General features: G+C 32.3%; 3 protein-coding genes across 4 annotated transcripts in view; 1 reads left to right on the plus strand and 2 right to left on the minus strand.

Moving 5' to 3' along the window:
- Positions 1-485: 485 nt before the first annotated feature.
- On the minus strand, positions 486-1,938 carry Spf30 (survival of motor neuron-related-splicing factor 30). The gene is made up of 4 exons (XM_089696371.1): positions 1,581-1,938; positions 1,253-1,506; positions 975-1,121; positions 486-833 (listed from the first exon to the last, which is right to left on the minus strand). Exons 1-4 carry the CDS (start codon positions 1,620-1,622, stop codon positions 563-565), a joined length of 714 nt encoding a protein of 237 aa, XP_089552497.1. The 5' UTR covers positions 1,623-1,938; the 3' UTR covers positions 486-562.
- A 999-nt stretch (positions 1,939-2,937) lies between these two features.
- Positions 2,938-9,133, minus strand: LOC149487758 (solute carrier family 12 member 8). Its single transcript, XM_089696378.1, has 11 exons — positions 8,814-9,133; positions 8,561-8,741; positions 8,339-8,484; positions 6,514-6,742; positions 6,061-6,262; positions 5,749-5,983; positions 5,481-5,674; positions 5,057-5,156; positions 4,796-4,936; positions 4,345-4,523; positions 2,938-3,981 (listed from the first exon to the last, which is right to left on the minus strand). Exons 1-11 carry the CDS (start codon positions 9,000-9,002, stop codon positions 3,819-3,821), a joined length of 1,959 nt encoding a protein of 652 aa, XP_089552504.1. The 5' UTR covers positions 9,003-9,133; the 3' UTR covers positions 2,938-3,818.
- Positions 9,134-18,928: 9,795 nt separating this feature from the next.
- The window catches only part of KCNQ (KCNQ potassium channel), a 36,173-nt gene continuing 31,562 nt past the window's right edge, over positions 18,929-23,539 (plus strand). For both annotated transcript variants that reach the window (XM_089696385.1, XM_089696386.1), the window contains exon 1: positions 18,929-19,188. The gene's annotated coding sequence lies outside the window, so the exon portion shown is untranslated. The remainder of the gene's footprint in view (positions 19,189-23,539) is intronic.

Genomic DNA, 23,539 nt, shown 5'->3' on the forward strand with positions numbered 1-23,539 from the left:
AAGAGATGGTTAGGTAATTATAATTATTATTTATTTACATTTTTATTTACCTATTCCATCAATTCCAGATCACGAGGGAGTAATTAATTAAAATAAAAAATTTGATTTCATGCCCTCTATGTTGTGTTGAGTAGAACTAAATCAAACCACATGAAACCATAGCCCATAGGTTATTAAACCTTGTAAGGTTGTTGGAATCCACAAACAGTTGGAATCAGATACGAGTCATAGTCTAATTTTATGTATGAAATTGGAAAATTGCAATGTTACTATCAAAAAGATAGATAAAAATCCTAATAAATGAGAATAATGATTATTTTTTTCTTTTTTCTTGAATCAGGGATGTTAAATATAGTGAGCGTAATTAAAAATATAAGAAAATTGATACTTAATCATACAAACCTTGAGGCTTGAACATTAGTCTATAGAATTAAATCATGATATGTTTATGATAGGATGATAAATAATGAAATGAAAGATAAGGGTTTTGTATATAAAGTATTTATTGAGTCTCATATGACAAAGACAGTACAGAATTTATACTAAGACTTATGTTAGTGAGTTATCCACCCTTTTTCCACTTTTCTCCAGGTGTATACTCGGTCATTGGTCTACCAGATATTCCACATGTTCCAATTCCAACCCTGCCCTCTAGATTATCAGGCGATGCAAATATACTTTTACTTCTTATACCTGGCTTTTTAGATGCTTTCGTATGGAATGAAAGCCACTTATTCTTTTCACTCTCCCTTTCTTCTTCTATTTGTTTAAATCTCTGTTGCTTTTTTTGTTTCTTCTTTTTCAAATATTCCCTATTATAGCCTTTGCCTTGTCTGAAAAAAAGAGTAAGAATTCATATATTATTTCTATCGAAGCTCATACAACATAACTGATAAGATCCTGCAAACTGTGTTCTAATTTTTTTATAACAACTCATTAAAAGTTAGATTATTTGAAACATATTGTACACTTACTTTCCTTCATCACCACTTAATGGTCTTTTCACTCCCGAGCCTAAAGATTTAACATCCAGCATAGATACAGGTTCCAATGTTGTGTATCCGTTAAATTTAACTTTTAGACTATTCTCACCAATCTCTTCAATTGTGGCTTCATAGAACCTAAAATCAAAATTCATGAAAATACATTTTTGGACATTACATCAAATCTTGTTAGTAAGTATATTACACAGATTAATAAAATAAATTGGGATAGTAGATGTTATAGGGCAATAACCCAAATAAGAACTTACATGCCATCAGATTTCCATTTAGCAAGACACTTGTCCCCAACATGCCACTTTTGCACTGCTGCCGCATCACCACTCTCCGCAGCCAGCAGGGAAGCTGTAACATCATCATTATTACTAGAACTATGAACACTGACATTGGTTTCACCCTCTTGAGTTTTTATTAGATCTTGAGTCAACTCAATTACTTCTTCCAAATCCGCTTTAAGCTTCAAAAGTTCTTCGTTGTCTGGATCAGTCAATAAAGCAGCTTCTACCTAAAATATTATTTGAAACAACATTGATTTAATGTTCATAATAGGAAAATGGCAATTATTAACAATAACTTTACCTGTTGCAACTGCAATTTATAGTTTCTTAAATCATCTGCCATTGTGAAATATTGCGTCTAAAATTATTTATAAGTCGAGTCCAATCCACATGGCATTAAAATCCAAATTCACACGTAAAAAGTGTGAAGCTGCAGTTGCTATGTTGACAACAGTAACTATTTTGATTTATGTTTTTGTACCTCAGAGAACACTGTACTATAGTTTTGAAGTTGAATATATATAGAAATAAACATTCACTTAATTATCAGTAAACAAGCGAAGCGTCCTAACAATTGAATATTTTTATATCACAATTAATAATCGCTGCTTTTTGATGGACGAACCATGTAATAAAACCAATAACTATAGAATCATGTCTCAACCAAAGACTACTATGTATATACGGGTCTCAACTGTCAAATATCTGTCTAAATTTGACACACTTTTTAGCTTTATGATAGTCTATGGTTAGCTATGGTTCCCTTAATGGTTCCCTTAGATTATACACCTAGGTGTATAATCTAAGATGGTTCCGGTTCCTGGAACCGTTCTGTAATATTGTACTAGGTACCTACTTTTCTTTTAAAAATAAGTAATGAAAAATATGACTTATAATATTACATTAAAAGAATTAGAAATTATATATGTGGTTAGAAAATATTACGCTATTTTCTTTAATCAGGACCCCTTATGAAGGGGGGCGTTAGATGTATGACATTTTGTACGAATTAAGATTCATATAATACATATATCAAAGTAAAACCCTATGGATTTTTAATACTTTTTCAAATTTATTGTCGGCTGTGAGGCGCGAGACCCATTGCACTGCGAGGCCGAGGGAGCTGGCCACACTATCCCCCATTAAAATGCTTGGTATCAATAAGAAATAAACACTAAAATTATATGTAACTTATAAATACATAATTAATAAAGGTAAACTAACTATAGTGGCTATAGGAGGATTTATATATGTATAGGGGAAAAAAAGTAGATGAATAAGTTTCCATTAATTTAATAATATTATAAAAATAGTAAAATTGAGTATAATATTTACAAGCGTTCTTAAATTATTAATAATATTAGAAAATAAATTATTACATTGCAAAGTTCATACCTAGCATGCATAGTAAACTTCACGTACATAATATTATGTTAAGCCTACATAATTATTAGATTTTATATGCATGTCAATATACAATTAGCAAATTAGGTATTTAATTAAAACCAATTAAGAAATGCGGATATTCCACATAATATGAAAGTTCCAATTAAATTAACTAATGATATGTGATCATTACAACGTTTATGATTGTTAAGAATATTACTCGAGATCACTGATAGAATTATTACGAATATCTTAAGGTCATTAAATTATCATAACGATCAAATATAATAACAAAACGAATTAGCATTTTGAATATTGTTACAATAAATAAATAATTAAACATAATATTATCATCATGGACACAATATTAATGATTTCCGTAAATGATATATAATTATTGTCTAGGTAAATTATATTACCATATAGGTATTTAAAAAAAATGTGTTAGACCATTATAACTCGACCATATTAACTCAAGAACGGCTGAATAGATTTTAATGATTTTTTTTAATTATTATTGGATCTTCACTTGAATAAATATAACTGTAAAAATTTGAAAGTACAAGTCAAGAATGCAGAAAGTAAAAATATTAATTAACGTGTATTATAGTAATGGATATGAGTAAGTATGTTAGGTAATTGTTGCTTACACCACAAACCGCGTATATTCAGTAAATAAGCAATACTGAACCTGAACATTTTTTATGGATTAATCATGGTCCATACTTTTGATATATTAAACAAAAAATAATATTAAATATATTTACTGAACTATTTGGCGAAACCTGGAGCCTTTAGTAGAAAGAGAAAATAAGAAATAACTAGTCAGAAAAAAATAACACTCTTTGTAACCCATTTTTAAATATTATGAATTTGAATTTGGAATGCCTACATAATTTCCAATCGTAATATTATTAGACCATTTTATTATTATCTAATTGGCCAAATTATTTAATTTAATAAATGGAATGAAAGGCAGACATAATTTTTTAAATAAAATTTCTAAAACAATTGATAATGAATCGTTGTCACTTATTGCCACGCATTTCCTGTACCTACATTTCAATTCACAATGATTTATCACAACAATTTTAGTTTAATGCACATCGTTTTCGTATCCTTAATCCTAATTGAAGAGATAGTATATTTATATTTAACTATCAACACTAACGAGGTGTGTCTGAAGAGCCGTGGATTGGTGGTAGCGTCTGCGAGACGCGAAGTCTTCATTATCGTCATTCAGTCTTTCCTGTTCCATAGACACGTCAGCATGCACTGGAGTGACGACCAGTTGCTCATATTCTAATGGGCGTTTTCTAAAATAGCACAAAATATTATTTTTATAACCAATTGTACCTAATACATAATACCCACTATGGGAAATAACACAACTAGATCAAGATTATCATAGCTAGAAGTTGTCTTTTGCTACTCTACATTTCCTAGAGACCTAGCAACTTAATATGATGTATCTTGCAATTAACTAAGGTAATTAGACTGATCAGTTCACTAATTATAATGATATTATTTATTGTTAATGACGTTATTCTACTTAATAAATTTCATCTTAAATAACGGTAATGATAATGTCTTGAAATCGATATTAATTATTCAATGCATACAAACATACTTTCATTAATGAAGTTTTCATATAAGATCAAAAGTATAAAATAAATTACCCAATAGCTTGCAAGAACGATATCTTCAACCAATGGAAAAAGTGGAATTCGGATGCACGACCGGGTTTGACTGCGGGATTAGCCGCGCCAATGTAGAGCCATAGCAGCCACAATATTAACAAACAACCGAGAGCATACATCCAGTGCACTAACAACATCAATAGCAATTTTATTGCCACCTAGAAAAAAAATTATGAATTACTCCCACTATTATAACATAGCGGTACCTTTTTTTTAGCCATAAGTAGCTGTGGTGACTACTGTTAAGTCTATGTTTAAGTTAAAAGCGGATTTATTTTGTCCGATTATAGCGTCGCACACTTATCAATTCAGAAAAATAACACAATAGGAAATTGAAATACGTAAAAACAATACACAATTTGCTCAAAGAAAATTTATATAACAATAAATACTAAAACATTTACTTCATCAACATAATGTGTATACTTACACCAGCAAGCGATAACCACCTATTACACAAGTGGGAATACCAGTTTTTATTTTTCGAATGCACATTTACAGCAGGACGCACATCACCATTTGACGCACGTCCATTCATGATTGCGGAATCAGTGGGTGAAGGCGTGAAATCCTACATAAAATTAAAAATAAATATTACAAATGAGTATTGTAGCCCATTAAAGGAAATTTTATTGCTATTCCTTATAATGGAATGTTAGAAGCTTATTAAAGATTGATTTGAAGAACTTACGCCAACTGTTTTATGGCGGATTCTTTCAGGAAACAATAAATCCAAATCACTTCCAGTTGCGCCATAAACCTGCGTGTCCCGTTGTGAATGACCCTGAAATCTGGATCCATAGAATAATTTAGTTACTAAATGTGTTGATTGCGACTAATCTTTTTATTTATGCCCAATAAGCCATTGAAGATAAAGATCGATAAAATATTGCGTTTTAATATAATATTATTAACACAGTTTGTATTATAAAAGAGAAAGTTAAAAGTTACACAATCTATCCTAAAACCGGCATCTTGTAATTTTCATTCAAGAAATTAATATATTCTTTACAAGCATGTAGATTTATTATAATATTGCATGCATACATGACTGGTGAACAACAGCTACATAAACAAAATATGAAATATGAACAAAACATAAAACAAAATCATACCTCATTTCACGTCTGTGTTGTAAATCAAATGTTTGAGCGAGAGCAAAGTAAGAATAATCAATACTAGCATATGTGATCAGGAAGGGCATAGTAACAATTGGTGCAAGTTTATTGATGTCACCAATGATGATGAATGTAACGGTCACTACTGCTACTACAATCATGGAGTAAATGGGCACTTTATTAGGGCCTCGCTGCAATTTCGGAATTAGCCATGAATAACTCTTATAAAAATGAACAAAAATATGTAACATGTATCAGAACTTACCCCATGTCCTAAGGCATCTAACCCAGGTATGACTTTTTCAATACTAATACTTTGTAATACTCTTGGTGTTCCATACATAGCGCCCAGACAGGAACTCATAGAACTGACATATAAACCAGCGAGCAGTAGAATTTTGACTGCAGACATGTCAGCTGTTATAGAGAAGTTTGTAAGCAATGCCTCTCTTGTAACCGTTGCTGCCAACGTTATGACAAACATGAGGTAAAGAAAAGTCCTGCAAAAATATTTAAAATAAGAATACAAACAACATAAATGCAAAAATATAATATAATACAAAGTTATGCAAAATACCCAGTACTGATGGCAGCCAATGATCCATTAGGTATATTTAAGGAAGGATTTCTCAGATCGCCACTCATGTTAATACCTGCTAGTATACCAGTTATAGTGGGGAAAAATACACCAAAACATTTAAACCATGTGTATCCATCCTGGTAGTCTGCCCATGTGTTATTGGCTATTGTTCCACCAAGCCATCCTTTAAATTCAACATCTAAAAATAAAAATAGATATTAAATGTATTTCATTTAATAACTCAGGCCCTGGAATCACAGACACAATAGAAAATCTATTGTGTCGTGGACCGATCGGGTCGTTCGGGGCTCAATGGGTTAAAGATAAAAAGTTATTCTGCAGTCTGCACTATAAACAATTTGTTTTATTGGATTAACACACACCAGCCACTTACAGAAATAGCAAATTAAAGTGTCTAAAAATAATTAATACAATAAGTTTTGTACTTACTTGGGACAGTAGTGAATGATCCCACAAAAAAGTCCAATGCTGCTACTAAAATAATCAGCAGTAGTACAAATTGCAATTTGATAACCCATTTGACTCCAGCAACATTGATTGTACCTAACAATAGAACTGCTGAAACAGCAAACCCACGGGCTGCCCAAGTGTTGTCTGTGCCAACCAGACTCGCCATTGATTCCCCAAAACCAAACACATTTAAAGCACATCCTACAGCCTGGAAATATTTCACTTCATGACAAACTTACTGATGAATTTAGATAAAAAGTAATTCTATTAAAAGTCATATTTTGTCACTTGTCACAGTCAATCTATTGACTAAGGGCCGATTTTTCAATGCCCAGGATAAACAGCTAGATAGACTTTATTCTTCAGTTAACAAAATATTCAATTTTTCAATAGACGAATAGGATTTATCTATCGAATAACTACGTTATTTGAGGAATAAATCTATTTGCCGCTCCAACGGCCAGATAGCGCGCTATTCGACTGTTAGGCGTTTGAGTTGACAACTGACGCGTCAAATTTGGGATATTTTCGTATGTCATAACATAGAGCGTAGAATTATTAACAATTAAACCTCTTTCTATATAATTATTATCAATTAAAATCATATTGAAATTGATGTTTTTGATAGTACTGATGACCATGCCATTGAAAATTTGCCGAACGCTGCCTTTAAAAGTATGTCGTTTCCATCGTAAAATATATAAATTGAAACACACATTTAACCAAACTCTTTACTCGAATCAAAACAACAATCAACAATCATAGAAGACAAGTGCACTCCTGACGTGAGTCATAATGACGGTTGTTGACAAATTGCAAGAGTTGACTCTATCCCGCTCTAACCTGACTAATTTAATATGTTTGTTTCGCCACTCCGAGAGCAGTGCTGCCAATATGGAAATATTTGGTCAGATAGTTATTCATCAAATAAATCACGATTGAAAAATAGGCGAACCGTAATGAGTTAGATAAATATTTGAATAAATCTATTCGAGGGGTAGTTATTAGACTGTTTATCTCGGGATTGAAAAATCGGCCTAAATGTTTAATCAGTTGTCTTGCTGTTTATTTATTGAATTATATTTATTAAGTATGTATTTGAAATATTTGTATCACCCATAGAAATCTAAATAACAAGACACATAGAAGTGCTATAATGTCATAATTCGTATGAAAACCGCTGTCGCCAAAATCAACACATTCAAACCGAAAGTTAAACAGTACACACAAGTAAACTATGCCTTTTATTGGACAGCTTGATTTTAGTGAAAACTAACTTAACTCTTAAATTAAGCTTTTGAATATGTATCCTAACGCACGAATTTACGGTTTATTTTAGAATAACATCCCTAAGTATATGAGACTTTTTGCTCCAATACGAACAAACGTGATAATAAGAATGGTCGACTGTGTCATTAATTGTTATTTCGATTACTATGGTGACACTCGTAATACTTGTAAATATTCTATAATTTTATGGAAAAACGGCATTATTTCTAAAAAAAAATATTTTCCGATGAAATATTATTCCTTTATAAGTATAATTACAACTTGTGGAAGAATTTCCGCAATAGGAATTGTTGAAACACACCATGTATACACTCATACGTCTCCAGAGCAACTGAACAGTGACGAATGCACTGGTGATGTGAAAATCACCTGAGTGGCGACAAGGTCACGCACGCTTACGACTTCTAGTGTCTTGTTATTTAGATTTCTATGGTATCACCATTTGTATAAACATGATTTACATATTATTCTAAGATACTATAATGATATTTAATTCAGTCACTATTATACATACTTGCCCAAAACAATAAATCATTCCCAATGCACCACCCATTCTCGATCCCAGTGTGTGAGCCAGCAAAAAGTACACACCACCACTTTCAATTCTGCATCTTTCACATATTCCCACAGCAGACAATACTGAGATCAAAGCTACAAAAACTGAAATTTAAAAGTATAATTATTGAGACGTCATGAACTTAAGTCTAGATAATGTGGTAAGAGAAATATTATATACCTGTAAAAATTACTATTAATATAGCATTGATTAAACCAGCTTGTCCAACCATCCAGCCGGACCTTAAGAAAACAATAACTCCAAAAATATTTATAAGACATGACGTAAATACCCCATCCCATGTTCCAAAGAGTACTGGCTGGGAAATGAAGAAATTAGATTTCCACCACGGTACATCTCCCTAAAAAGATAAATGGAAGGAATGATGATATCATACAAATAAACAATATTTTTACTATTATAAAGCTAGTACCTGCACGTCTGCAAATATCTCGTTTGCCCCTGAAGCTTGATGTCCACCTGTACCATATTGTGATTCATTTCCTAAATCTACAAAACCTCCAGATTGTCTTCTCATACGTGCTCTATCAAAGCCTGGTTCTCCACTTTGAAAACTAGCCACATCTAAATCAGTCCTTCTAGATCTATTACTTTGGTCCATTGTGGTAACTTTATTCTAATTTAACAATTAAATTTAAAATACTCATTGAGTAAACATTGTTAATTTATAGCCGAAGCACAAAAAAAAAACGCAATCAGAATTCAGAATTCAGAATTCACTACTGACATTGTCACTTGTCAGTATTTTATACGTCATTTGGAAATGACAGAGCGTAGATCTCAGAACAAAGAATCCTATGGAACTGCCGTAATTGTTCAATTTGACGCGGAAATAATAATGATATACCCATCTCTTTCTCACAACAGTGGTTTTACCTTAGAAAAAGCATCTACACTCTTTTTATTAGCGCCCTCTTCATTGGCATCGATGTACCTTTGCTGCCACGGACGCCATCTTAGTATACGGTTTTGTTTACATGTGAGAAGATGTCATTGTGAAATTTTTATGATTTTCCAGTGTTTTTCGACCATAATCGAGTGTAATAAGTATAATTGAAAATAATAATAGGTACCATGAAGTATTCTATAGTAGGTTGTGGCCTATGCCTGTATGCCAAAGCAAAAACAGACCGAATCTAACCTTTCAACGGTAAGTGGCTAACATTTTGTTAAATTGTTGCTTATATTAAAGTGTATTTATTATCAAGTGTATAGAAATCTTTTAATCATTTTACATTTAATCATCTTAGTTATTATGAGCTGTAGAAACCCGCAATATTCTCCTTATTTCATTTGCATCGAAAACATAAACATGAGTGCTAGTGTCGAACATCATCGCATAAACACCTTATCGATAAATTATTAATTTGTTTATTAATTACGTGCGAAGTTATATATTGTTGTATATTTTCTCGTTTTAGTTTACCAAGTAACGAATCCCGGCAAAAGGCATGGTTGGAAAAGATTGGCATAGAAAATATCCGGCCAGGAACTAAAAACATTAATGTGTGCTCATTGCACTTTGAAGAGAGCGCATTTAATAAGACTTTAAACATTGTTTGATTGAGAGATGATGCTATCCCAACAGTATTTGCAAAGGTAAATAATTCATCAATCTTTTTATTAAACAACTAGCTGCTCCGCGCGGTTTCACCCCCGTGGCTCCAATACTGTTGGTTGAAGCGTGGTGATATATATTATATACCCTATAGCCTTCCTCGATGAATGAGCTATCTAACACCGAAAGAATTTTTCAAATCGGACCAGTAGTTCCCTAGACTAGCGCGTTCAAACAAACAAACAAACTCTTCAGCTTTATAATATTATAGTATAGATTTTATTTAGCTCATCCTGTTTGTTTTTTTTAGGTACAAGGTAGTAATTGAAATTGTACCCCCTTACTGTTGACCGATTAATCTAATTGCTATATGCTTCACAATATCTTTTTTGACTTATATGCTCTAGAGACCTAGAATGTCATGAGACAAGTGGTGTGATGACTGGTACTTAAAACCTACTGAGTTATTTTTTAGTTTTTAAGATATTACCTACATTATTAAAATCTTTTAAAGTGAAACTTTTATTACATCGTCTCAAACTTTTTCTATACTTAATATTGTAAAAAGGAAAGATTTGATTGTGTATGCACAAAAAGACCTCAAAACTACTGGTCCAATTTTTTTAATTCTTTCGTTGTTGGAAAGCTACACTTTCCATAAGTATATAATACACTATGTTTGTTCAATAAATTATTTTAATAAAAAAAAAAATACTAAAATACAATTTACCAAACATTGAGTCCATGTTTCTGTAGCAATCTATTTATTATTACTTGGGACCATATCTAATGTAACATTTTTATCTCTTTCAGGCAGACCATCCATTTCAATTTGCTTTAATAACCATCATGCTCAGGTTATCCACATCCACAAGATGCCAAGGATCTTGAATTGGTAAGAGCAGTTCTTGAATAGAAAACCTATATGAAATAATTCTTGTTTAAAAAAAGGGAACTTCAATACGTAACTTTTTCATAGTCTTAGTCATACATGCTGAGATTCATGTGTATAATTATGAGAACTGTTATCAATAATTAAAATTTATTTAATGTTTTAGGCTTCAGCACTCGAAGAATTAAAAAAACCGGCCAAGTGCGAGTCGGACTCGCGCACCGAGGGTTCCGTACAAATAAGTTTAAAATTATTAAAAAAATATATATTATGTGATGTAACTAAAAATTTATGGTTTTCGTAATTTTTCCTTTATGTATGCTATAAGACGTTGCTTCGTACCAAATTTCAAGATTCTGAGTTCACGGGAAGCACCCTGTAGGTTTTGATTCCCTTGCAAGTGTCGAAAATTTGCGGCATAAACGGCTGTATCTTTTGATTGCGTTGGCTTAAAAGTTTGATTTTTTCACAGCTTCAAGGGACAGTAGACCTGAGCAATTGATATAAATTTCAGCTTCATACCTCCACGCGTTCCTGAGAAAAAGGGTCTTGACAGACGGACGGACGGACAACAAAGTGATCCTATAAGGGTTCCGTTTTTTCCTTTTGAGGTACGGAACCCTAAAAAATAGAAGAAAAAGTGGAGAAACAGAAAAAGAAAATTAAATGTTTAAATGAAGTGGTCCGTCAACAAATTTCCACACTGTATATGGCCAAGCTCATTTGCCGCATCTGTGACTACTGTCGCATGTACCTAAACATATATAGTAACCACTATAACTTAAATAAATTATTTTATGAAAAAATTGTGTTTGTTATTTAACTATACTTGCCCTTGAACATCTGCTTGAGTCACTCACATGTGTTTTAGCCAGCGGCTCTGCTCTTTTTTATTTTCGTACATGCGAACGAAGTCGCGGGTAAAGAATGCTCTTATGATCGAATGGGTTGCTTGGAAGAAATTGCTTGGAGCAATAAAGCCGCCTTTTGACTAAATATGTCCTATTAAGTAAAATTTGTATTTTCTGTTTGTGTGCAATAAAGCTTATAAATAAATAAATAAAGTACCCTATGGATGGCTTCATGGTCAAATAAAACCCGATGTTAAATTTCATCAAAATTGGCTTGTCCGTTTTAGCGTGAAAACGGAATATACATACATACACACTTTCGCATTTATAATATTATAAAACCTATCTTATGTGTTAATTCAAGTTACCCTCAATATGTGTGCTAAATTTCATTGTGATCGGTTCAGTAGTATTTGCGTGAAAGAGTAACAAACTTACACATCCATCTTCACAAACTTTCGCATTTATAATATTAGTAGGAAGTATGATAGGATAGGATTAGTGAGGATACATAGGTATATAAAGAAAACCCTGTCAATCGCGAAAAAAATCAGCTGTTTCATATAAAACTGCAGAACGAAAATATCAAAATGTATTGATTACACACTACAGCTATCCCTAGTAGGTAGGTACAATTGCAAAATGGTTAATCCGAATCACGAATTACCGAGTAACGATTGCCCGATAGAAGTAGTTATCTTTTTTTATTTTGTTGAAAGAAGTACCTCTTACTAGGTAAGCACCTACTGCATACTTATCATTCAAAAAGACAAAATTCTTATTACCTGAATTACCCATTCTTAACTCTATCATCAATCGATACAATATTATCGACTAGACGAACAAGTGAACGTCCCTAGCCCGCCATGTTTGTACCCCGATTTGTTTACTTAGGTATGCAGGAAAAGTACATGCATATGGCAGTTCCATATGATCGTTGTTCAGAGGCGTAGATAGAGAAACCAACAGAAACCAAGAGTGTGAGTACAGAATATGCTACTCTTTGGTACAGATTACAGAAAACTAATTTATGGTCATTTATTTCACGATACAATTTTTTTTTTGTACACACACGATACACCACGATACACATAATATTAATCTGTGATATTAATAACCTGTGGTATAAACTAAAATATTAATAATTATTGTGATCCGTAAATGATAATTATATTTGCTATGGTATAATATATTAAGTTTGGTTTGGTTAAAAAGTACAAAGATATATAATATATTATCAAATTATTACATAAAGTGTGATGTATTTGCATAGTATTCTGACAAAAAATACTAAGTTCAATAATTAGAAGCAAATAATTAACTTATGGATCATAATAAATTTATCGATGTAGCCCGCGAGAATGTAATCTAAGGCCGCTTTTCCATCTGCAAGAAAACTTCCGCAATATACAGGGTGTCCCAAAAAGTAGTGATATACTTAAGCTGGGAGGTAGAGGACCTAGAGGGCTATCCGAATCACCCCCATGTATGTCATGCAATTTTTCGTATTTTCGGAGTTATGACGTTTTTTTAAATTTTTCACCTATCGCTGAGTACAATGAGATTTTCACTCATGTTGACACAAGGGGGTGATTCGGATAGCCATCTAGGTCCTCTACCTCCCAGCTTCCGTTCATCACTACTTTTGGGACAGCCTGTATGTCCGACAGTCTGTAAAAATCTGCACTTTAAGGCCGCCTTTCCATCTGCAAGAAAACTTACGCAAGAAATATCCGACAGTCTGTCTGACAGCAGCTTACAAGTCTACTTGCAGGTGGAAAAGCGGAATTAGACTTGCAAGCTACTGTCAGACAGACTGTCGGATATTTCTTGCGTAAGTTTTCTTGCAGATGGAAAGGCGGCCTAAAGTGCAGATTTTTACAGAAATTAATATAATAACGAATTGAATTCTTAAATTTTTGTCAAACCTTTTATTTATTAATTAATTTTATTGCTTACTCTTGAAAAGCTAGTCATTCTTATTATTTCATTCAATTTAATAAGTCGATCCAGTTAAAAAGTAAAAAAATATATATTAACTACGTAATCGTTAATAGTATATATATAGTGTATATATTTAACATGCAGCCTGATTGAAATCCAACTTTTTCTTCGCTATTCAAGAATAATATTTAATTATGTATTTCGCATCTAAGCTGTAGATCAAATTTCTTACCTGGAGACAACTCTGGATTCAGCAACAATATTCGTGATTAATTTAGAATTACTTATGTGGGTAAAATGTGTGTTAGGTAAGGTGTCACATGTGATTGGAACGAAGTTCCTTTCGTTTTGAAATAAGTATTATAGGAAGTATAATTAAATAAATTAACAATATTTGGGAATCGCCTAGCCTTAGCCAGCTAACCAGCTAAGGAACTTCGTTCCAAAAAATCTTGCCTTGAACAAAATGAGTTTAACTGATTGATTATTCAGGACATTTTGGTACGAGTTTTCAATGTGACAATACGTTCGGGATTTGGGCGGGATTGTCCCGTTTTCAACGTGTCTATCTCGCTGTCCCCGGTGAGTACCAAAATATTTCACTCTTGCTTATCAATACTTTATATTATTATGTATGCAAGAATATACCTAAGATTTTTATCCACTCGACACCCAAAAAATGTCACATTTGTGTTCAAAATATTTAATTGTTTTGTATAACTTGTCCTGAGTCTAACGAACATCTATCCTACATTTCGGCGATAGGTACCAATAGGTACAACCTTTTTATATGTGCCTAATTATAATTTCGATAAAAAATAATAAGCGTGAAATGAAAAACAAATAAATATTATACCATTGAAATGACAAAAGAAACGCGCTTTATCTATAACTATAGCTTTCCGCCCGCGGCTTCGCCCGCGTTTTCAAAGAAAAACCCGTTCCCGTAGGATTTCCAGGATAAAACCTATCCTATGTCCTTTCTCGGGTATCAAAATATCTCTATCATGCAAATTGGTTCAGTAGTTAACCCTTAAATTGATTTCGTCCGTTTTAAAGGACATAGTATTTACACACATGCTGGCGCTGTTATAGCAGACCTTAGCTTTGCTAATCGGTATATTGGGAAGGTACTAGCTATGTCCTTTGCGTACATGCAGGTTTTTTTACCAAAGCGAAGTACAATCGCGAATGGTGACCATTTGAAAATTGCAAAAAACGGATCTCTTGACTCTCCTGATAAAATTGATAATAACTGTAAGTATTTTGGCTATTTTGCTTATAATGTTATATTATTAGTTAGAATACGATCATTGTAAGTATAGTATTTTGACATAATTTTTACATATTTTACAATATTTGGAATACAAATCTTAGTTTATATACGATGTCCCATAAAATGGACGTTGACAACTTGGAGTATATACTAGGGTATTCTTCACATGTCCTATGTAACGGACGTTGCCAATAAGGCCCTCCATTTTCAACGTCATGATTTTGATATATTTTTCTCTATTTTTAATATGTTTTAGAGGAGCATGACTTGGCAATCAATAAAAAATTCCCTCCCTACCTCTGGCGGAAGCTGAAGAGTCTGGCTTTGAGTTGAGATGACGATTTTGAAGGAAATGTAGACCTACGGGAGTGATTTCACTATGATAACAGTGTCAATCATTTACCATCAGCACCATACCTTCGGAATTATACGACATATTGATTTGAGACACAATGAAGACCGAAAAGTCAGAATTTTTACCATCAACAAAATATTATTGCTGCAGAATTACAGCCATTACATGCGGTGCGAAATGAATCTTCCCTACTTCTCAGTAGTTCTTCAGCCACAGCATGATGTTCCTTACCAGAAATACCACCCAATGTTGAAAAATTAAAATAATAATACCATACAAATAAAAAAACTGGCCGAAAATGGATATAATATATGCCAAAGAATCCAAAAAAAGCGATTTAAATTTCCTGTTTGTTTTGGTACTTCAGGCATAGTATACGACTTCTTTGCATACGATGAAGCAAACACATTTCAATCTGTACAATATAAGAAATGGGAAGAGGACTTTCTTGGTGTATAAGATAAGTTCTCAGGCTATGTAATACTATTTCTATTCCAATTCTTAGCATATTCTTAGGCTGTGATTTTTGGTAGTGTCGTTTTTTAAAATCCATTATTTTTAACGATATCGTTAAAGTTTTAACCAACATTTTAAGACAGATGTTTGAAAAGCTTATTCTAGATCGTCCATAATTATAATTTGATAATAATTTTGAATTACAGAGTTGAAAATGTACATTGTATTCATGTACCACGATTGCAGGAATAATGTGCAATGTCCGTTATATGTGACGGTTCGAACATGTACATATCATTGGCAGTGTCCGTTTTATGTGACATAGTGAAAACAATAGAAAAAATTAAAAATTTTAATTTTTTTTTTTTCATATTCCTCTTTTCTATCCTAATTCCAACACATCCTCCAAATTTGGACATTATAAACACAAGTTATCTAGGGGTGACAATTTAAGGGTTAAGGCGTGATTGAGTAACAGACAGACAGACAGAGTTACTTTCGCATTTATAATATTAGTATGGATTAACGCTTTAACGCTAACATCCAATCTATAGAAGTTTGAAAATTCTGATAGATACGGAATTCATTTAAGACTTTATTTTATCCGTATTATGAAACAATATTTGTGGATATTGTGAAACTTAGTACTGCAAGTAACGTGAAACATGTTAACGCAGATTGTATTGAGTGGTATTGATCTACTATTTTTTATGGTTTTCGTTGTTTATTTAAAACCAACCTTGTAACTTTTTTTTTAATATCACATGCAGAAAATTTTCAAATATTCCCTAATATGCAGAATACATAAATAATGTAATTGCTACCTAACTTTTATTAAAATGGAAACTCTACGCAAAAGCTCTACGCAGTTTTTCTATAACCCACGAGGATCGAGCTCGTAATACACAGTCCTACGCCGCGTCTGCATGACTGTATATTCGCGTAAAGTTAAAAACTGCAAAACCATTTCTGTTTTACCAATGGAAACCGCGGTTTATCGATCAATGTTTTAGTATAATATCCTTGCTACGCGACGCTACGGGCGAAAAGCTTGCGCCTTGCAGTATTTTGTAAAAATAAAATTATTCATTTTTTTATTACATTTCTTACAAAAAAGCAAACATTTTAGTTCTAAGAAAATAAAGTTTTATAATAAGTTATTCTTAATTTCTTTCAACGAAAATTATTGGTTATTGTTTCTAAAATATTAAATTTTGGTCGACTGTAGTTAATCTCAAGAATATGTACAAAGTACTTTTTTAATGACATTCATTACGCCCACACGTACGTCGTATTATCGTGATGACGGACATTTAGCGTTTCATTTTTATTATATAGATTATTATAAACACTGTATTTACTTCTGTACAATTTAAGAAACAAAAAAGATAATACTTTTGTCTCCAAAGCCCTTTTCACTTGAGTAGGTATATAATATACATACATATAAATTTATTTATTTTCTTATCACAACCTACTTGACCGTTGTTATCTTTGTGAAAAACCCGACAGAGCGATAACAAAATATCCTGAAAAGGCTTATCCAGTGTAAGCTCCGCCACGATATTATGTCTTATTTTTTTTTGATGATATACTTACATATATCTAAATTCTAATGTATAGACTGTAGATCTGCCTTTTACTGTCTTAAATAGGTAATTAAAAAATGGTTCGATAACTTTACACAAACAAAATCTATTATGAAATTCTGTGTACCTACTTAGATCAAACGTAGGTACCTATAGTTATTCTTGCACTGAGCCTGTAACGTAATTATACTCTTATTTATTATTCGTATACAGAATAATAAAAATCCAATAAATTAAAAAAAACACAAACATGAAAATCGATCCATAAGTTCTTGACCCATAAACAGTGTAACTAATGCGATTTCGCCATATTAATGTTTGTAGAAACTTCTTGCCATCGCGATCGGATATCAAAAATGCCTAGGTAGTTCTTTTAAATAGATAAATTGCTATGTGCGCATTAATATAAAAATCTCATTTGGGGAATTATTTTTGTTTCAACGATATTAGGATAAAGATATTGGAGGAGAAAAGATCTTTATAACGTGTTAAATCAGAAAATAGATTTATTTCACGTAAAACACTTGTCTAATAGATGTGTTCATATACATATAAGGATGAATACAATAGACACCATAATTATTCAAAAGACAAAAGTTCACATGGAGCTTTGTAGATTAATCAACAGAACCCTAACAAAAAGTAGGACATAGATTAATGATGACCATCAAATCGTAAGCGTGCTGTGTTGCGGCTGTTATTGAATGATTAATATATAATTAATCAATGTAAAATCATGCTCGTACAGCTTATACTACAATTATTAGAACAACTGGCCGATTTAAAAGCTCACAAACCTATATTAAGAGACGTCATTAAATTCTCCCTTTTAGACTCTTTTTAATTTAAAGTTTAACGTAAATAAATAGACCGTACTGTTGTTATTTCTTGTTCTTATTTATTTAACGGTCTTAATAAGTTTCACGATTTCTAAAAGCCTACGATAATTTATTTTATAAATAGACTTTCAAAATTCTCAAGTTCCATAGATAATCATATCGATATTTACTGAATACCAAAATTATACACCTAGTAAGTAAGAGTCTTTTATGTAGAGTACCTATGATTTTTATTTTATCCTCTCATACAAACTATCGATTGATAACATAAGTGCTTGTTGCTATTTTTTCAAGTACCTAATGAAAATAATACAACGAAATTATACAATATAAAATAAGATTACGAAATTGTCGATTAATTTCTATTATCTAACAAAGCATACAAAGCGTTCATTTTAATTTCAAAGCGCATAAATGAACTTGCACCCTAAATGCTATATAGCCACCCTTGCTCCGCATTCAATCCAATAAACACAAAGAAATTCCGTAGTAAATTTTTATGTACATATCATTTTAAGGTAAATTGAAACAGAGCATAGGCCATATTGAATATTCAAATTGCAACGAATTTTTTGTTATGGAAGGAATTCAACACAAGGCAAGATGACCTGAATTGTAAGAGATGGTTAGCAATTAAAAGCAGTAAAACGGGTGAGCGAGGGCGGGATACGTGTACGCTGGGCGGGCGGTGGCGCGCGGCGGGCGACGGTGGCGTACGGCATGGCGTCACTCGCACTCGCTCGCGGCTCGGCAGTCGGCGACCGGCGTCCGCAGCTCGAGCTCCGATCTCGCGGCGCCTGCCACTTGCCGCCCTCTCCGGCGGCTATTATGCCGGCGCCCCGGGGCCGCTCGCACCGCGCCGCGCGACCGCCGGCCGCACCCGCGCTGCGCCGCATCGAATCCGACCGCTACGAGCTCGCCCTCTCTCCCGTAACGTACGCGATTACGCCTTTCACGTCTACATCGAGAAATGTAAATATTTATGGATGTCAGTTTTCAGTTGTTTAGATTGGCTGTGAAATTTAAGGTATGTAAGTTACGACTGTTTCGATTTTTCACGACAATGTTTATTCAGTTTGTTGTTACGTTTTCGCTGGATAGGATGAATGATAAATTGTATCGCATGCCTTTTGTATATGCACTGTTAGCCTCGTGTATAATAAGTAATTACTTAGTAGGTAATTTGCTAACAATGATCAGTAATGTCGCTCCGTGTGCCCTTCGACGATCTGGATCGATAGTTTACCATTAAGCGTAGTAGGCCGTGTTGGGTTCAACAGATTTTTTCGCATTTGATTACCTACATAAATTATCGCAAACATACTGCGCCGCCGCAACCATGCCAATTTGCGATCCTCACACAAAAAATAAAAACAATACACATCTAAGGTCTTGAAAGTTACAGCTACTTATTAATGAATATATTTTTTTTTAAACTAAACATTTGTATAGGTATGTTCTTTAAAAAGTAAAATAATTTATTACGATAATACTTTTATTTTATAGAAATAAGACCACTTAAACATTGTCAAAAAATATGCCTCGGCATTTATTTATAACTGAAAAAGATAGATTAAACGGGTTTTTCTTGCGTTCCTATCTTATACATTTGTCATTACTACCTACCTGATATTTATTGGCACAAAATGTTTAGGTGAGAATGAAATCGACAAGGCGTGTTCGGGTACATGAAGATGCTATTCGTCATAGGTAATATATTGCAGTATTATTAGTATGATTAAGTAGTCAAGCGTAGACAATTTATTTACCAATTTATACATATTTTTTTATTAATTTTTTGTAGTTTATTTAAGGAATTAACAATTTCTTAAATCTTAACTGAGTAGAATTATTAATTTTTAGGTTTAAATAGTTCCCCAACCCGAATTCTAATAGAAGAATGTACATATAATTTTTATTAACTTTAACACAGAACTTCTACGAAAGGATCTCTTTAATCTATCCTTCCCTCATCCTATTTTGTAAAAATTTTGCACTGTTGTAGAGTGTAGCTTGACTAAATTTTCTACTTAAATAAATTCTTCCTGCAAGAAAACAATATGAATACTATCTCTTTGTAAATAAAACTTCCCCCTTTTTGTAGACTACCTGATAATTTTGATGATGAAAGAAAACACATTCATACGAAGAATAATATTATAAAAATCCCAAACAAATTTTTGCTTTCAGTTCAAAATGATAAGGGATAGTATAAAAACCTAAGTACATCTTTTCTTCTTTTCCTCCACACAATCATAGGTATTTAATTTTTTTTTCGTTTATCTGAAAACCTTAATGAAATATATTTTTTTTACATTTATAGTTTAATTTTCAGAAAAAGGCAATTCTTAGAGAATATTATTTTTACTTGTTACAGAACACAAAAACGATAATTTAAATCTTTTAGCTTTGTGACAAATGATCAACGTCGGAAGACTCATTAGGACTTTGATTAATTGAAAAATAAGTAACTATGTCACGGATATTGACTTTGTAGGAATCACCCAATATACCTAACAATAACAAATGAAAAAATGTGGCGCAGTAGAATGATTTTAGGTAACATAATTTTCTTAAACCTACCGTTTTTGATGTAGATTCTCATCCCCTCATACAAAAAGTTGATGTTTAGTTCAAGAAAAAAAATAACATTTGAATAGCAATTTTAATGCCTACGTCATCAACATACAATGAGTAAAATGAGTAAATGAGTAAATATTTCAGGACAATTTTCACACACGGCACGATCTGAACTAAGCTTTCGCTTGTGTTATGGAAACCAGCTGGCTGATTAACATACATATATAATTTTAAATAAATACTTGTATAGATAATTAACACCCAGACACAGAGCAAACATCTATGTTCATCACACAAATATTTGCCCCTGGTGGGAATCGAACCCACGATCGCATACATACATAGGTACGTAAATTTTTGTGATTGTACACTAACTATTATAAATATTTTTCTACTAACTTCTTAAAATAGACACCACGGCTAAATAAAACGACGTAAGAAAAATAAACTACACAAACCTATAATCTACAATCTACCCCGGTAGACATTGCTTAAGTTAGTTTTCCAATTTTTCCCATCAGATCCCAAGCAGAGAGAGATCCTATAATATCCTATAAGGAGAGCAGTTGTTGTAAGTAAAATCAGTTTAAATGAAATCAGGTATAGTTTATTCCATATCTTTTGAGAATCAAGAGAATATGGAGATTATATTGAGTGAAGAACATACTGTATATTACTTCAATTATAATTACTAAAATATTTTATAAACATGATATAAACAAAATTGTAGGTAACATAATTATTAACGAAGCGAAATTTTGAGAATATTATTCAAAATATTATATACCTAGCAGCTCCACGATATTTAATATCGCGTCAAGGAAATTAACTCACTTGAATTCGTTATATAAATTCATAGACGTGAGAATAATTCAAGGTGACATCAGGGGAAACTTGAGTTTGAGAACCTAATTTTACGCTACGATCATGTTGTTACCTTAAATCATCTTTAAATAAACAATGGACTTGTTCTGCGAGTAGGTAAATAACAAAGTTAAGCTTTGTCTCGCATGACAGAAAATACTCAGATAATATTATGTTAAAAACAAAATACAGTACATATATATGTAATATTGTAAAAGTTAAAAATTCTATATCGTCTGGACATTTGTTGAGTAGGTATATGTACCTATATGTCCAGTGGTTATATTTATATAGAGTCTAATGTCTATCGAGTTTCTTATCCATCATTGTTCAACAGCGACATTCCAAATTCATGGTGGTTTAAAAAATGTGACTATACTATAAGTATATATAAATGACTATATTATGTAATAAACACTTGTAAAAGCTTACATGAATACAAAAAATTCAGATTAAAAAATAGGTCTGCGTAACGCGAATAAAATTGAACCCAGCACTTCGAATAAAGAATTAAACATCCTATATAAAAATATTCAAATGATTTCAATTTTCAACATATGTATTATTATCATGATCTCCTTCCTATTCTGAAATAATTGTCACTGCATGAATCAACACTGCACAAATCCACTAAGTATTTAGTTTTTAATATTATTGTAGATATCGCACGATCGTCAAATTTTTGTAGATATGCTTAAGTTTTAAGTACACTAAGCAAAATGAAATTCCAAACAATTCTTTCTGACTCATGAAGAGCAGAAAATAGAGTTCAAAAAACTTTTCTGTTGATTCTTGTCATCTCCCTTTACTTTCTTTTACCATCTTGGTACATGGTTGAATCAATTGTAATAGATTTAACACTTTAATATTCGTGGTTCATTTACAAAATTTTATATTTTTTATCCCCATAATTAATGACCTAACTCTATTATTTCTTTACCACTTTAGGCAAAGGAAAGAGCAACAATTTAAGATTTCGATCTATCGTATAGTGCCTACAGTACGTTAAATTACTGTAATCTTTACATTGTAGTAAATATAATTAAATATTTATTGTAGTTTGAACCACATTATAATAAAGCAATCTTTTAGTATTCTACCTACGCTTTGACAGTACGGCGGCGTTCTAAATATGCGTTTGTATTTTCGTGGTATTCTCGTGAAATGTATCAATAAAGCTTTTCAATGCATGCTTGATACGCTTGGCAGCAAATTCAGCTGTCTCGAATTGATTTGTTTGCATATTATTGTTTCACTTGACGAGATTTCCCGCCTTTCAGCGCGCCTCGATGGCGCCTCGCCACTTTTCAGACAACCACAAAGTTTTATAAGTTAAACACCAGACACACCTGCGCCGCAAATATTTGATGTATACCTACTGACTTTCCTGCCGTCAACGTCACGATCGCGATTGTATCGCTTCTTACGATCTACTTGGGTTGCATAGGTATATTATGAATATTTCAGATTGAAAACAATGTTTAAATGAATTTTATGCGTTTTCACTATTCAGTATTTAATACCAAACTTAAACAACAAATGTCAAAAGAAAAAACAAACTCCATTTAAATAATAATAATAAAATTACAGTTAATGCAATTTTATAACAAGCTTACGCAATCCTATTATGAATATAATTAAAATGACTTAAGACGTATAAAATTAAATATCAAAGAACGTGAGTATATCTAGAAATCTTTTTAAGTGGTAAGTGGTGGTTTCCGACAAAAGCTAAAAAGAGTGACGTTAGTTAACAAATAAAACAACGTAACTTGAGCATAAAAGTAGACTAACCAACCAAAAAAAGATTTGCTTTTCTGAATAATCTTCAATGACACCTGACCTACATGAGTTAGTCGCAAAGAAGTATGTACTTTGGTATGAAAATATTTTAACGGTAGCATTAAAATGAGACGAATTATTTTAGCGTAACA

The sequence above is a fragment of the Colias philodice genome, chromosome 6 (genome assembly GCF_061535455.1).
Source record: "Colias philodice isolate Cphi_HAF_F1 chromosome 6, ilColPhil1 Martin Lab GWU primary, whole genome shotgun sequence".
Classification (NCBI taxonomy): Eukaryota; Metazoa; Arthropoda; class Insecta; order Lepidoptera; family Pieridae; genus Colias; species Colias philodice.

Coding starts and splice junctions, on each gene's coding strand:
- LOC149487758 (XM_089696378.1), bottom strand. CDS start 9,002: ATGGACCAAAGTAATAGATCTAGAAGGACTGATTTAGATGTGGCTAGT. Junction 6,743..8,338: donor TGATTTATTGTTTTGGGCAA/GTATGTATAATA, acceptor AAATATTTCCAG/GCTGTAGGATGTGCTTTAAA. Junction 3,982..4,344: donor TCGTTCTTGCAAGCTATTGG/GTAATTTATTTT, acceptor GTGCTATTTTAG/AAAACGCCCATTAGAATATG.
- Spf30 (XM_089696371.1), bottom strand. CDS start 1,622: ATGGCAGATGATTTAAGAAACTATAAATTGCAGTTGCAACAG. Junction 1,507..1,580: donor ATAAATTGCAGTTGCAACAG/GTAAAGTTATTG, acceptor ATAATATTTTAG/GTAGAAGCTGCTTTATTGAC. Junction 1,122..1,252: donor AAATGGAAATCTGATGGCAT/GTAAGTTCTTAT, acceptor TTTTGATTTTAG/GTTCTATGAAGCCACAATTG.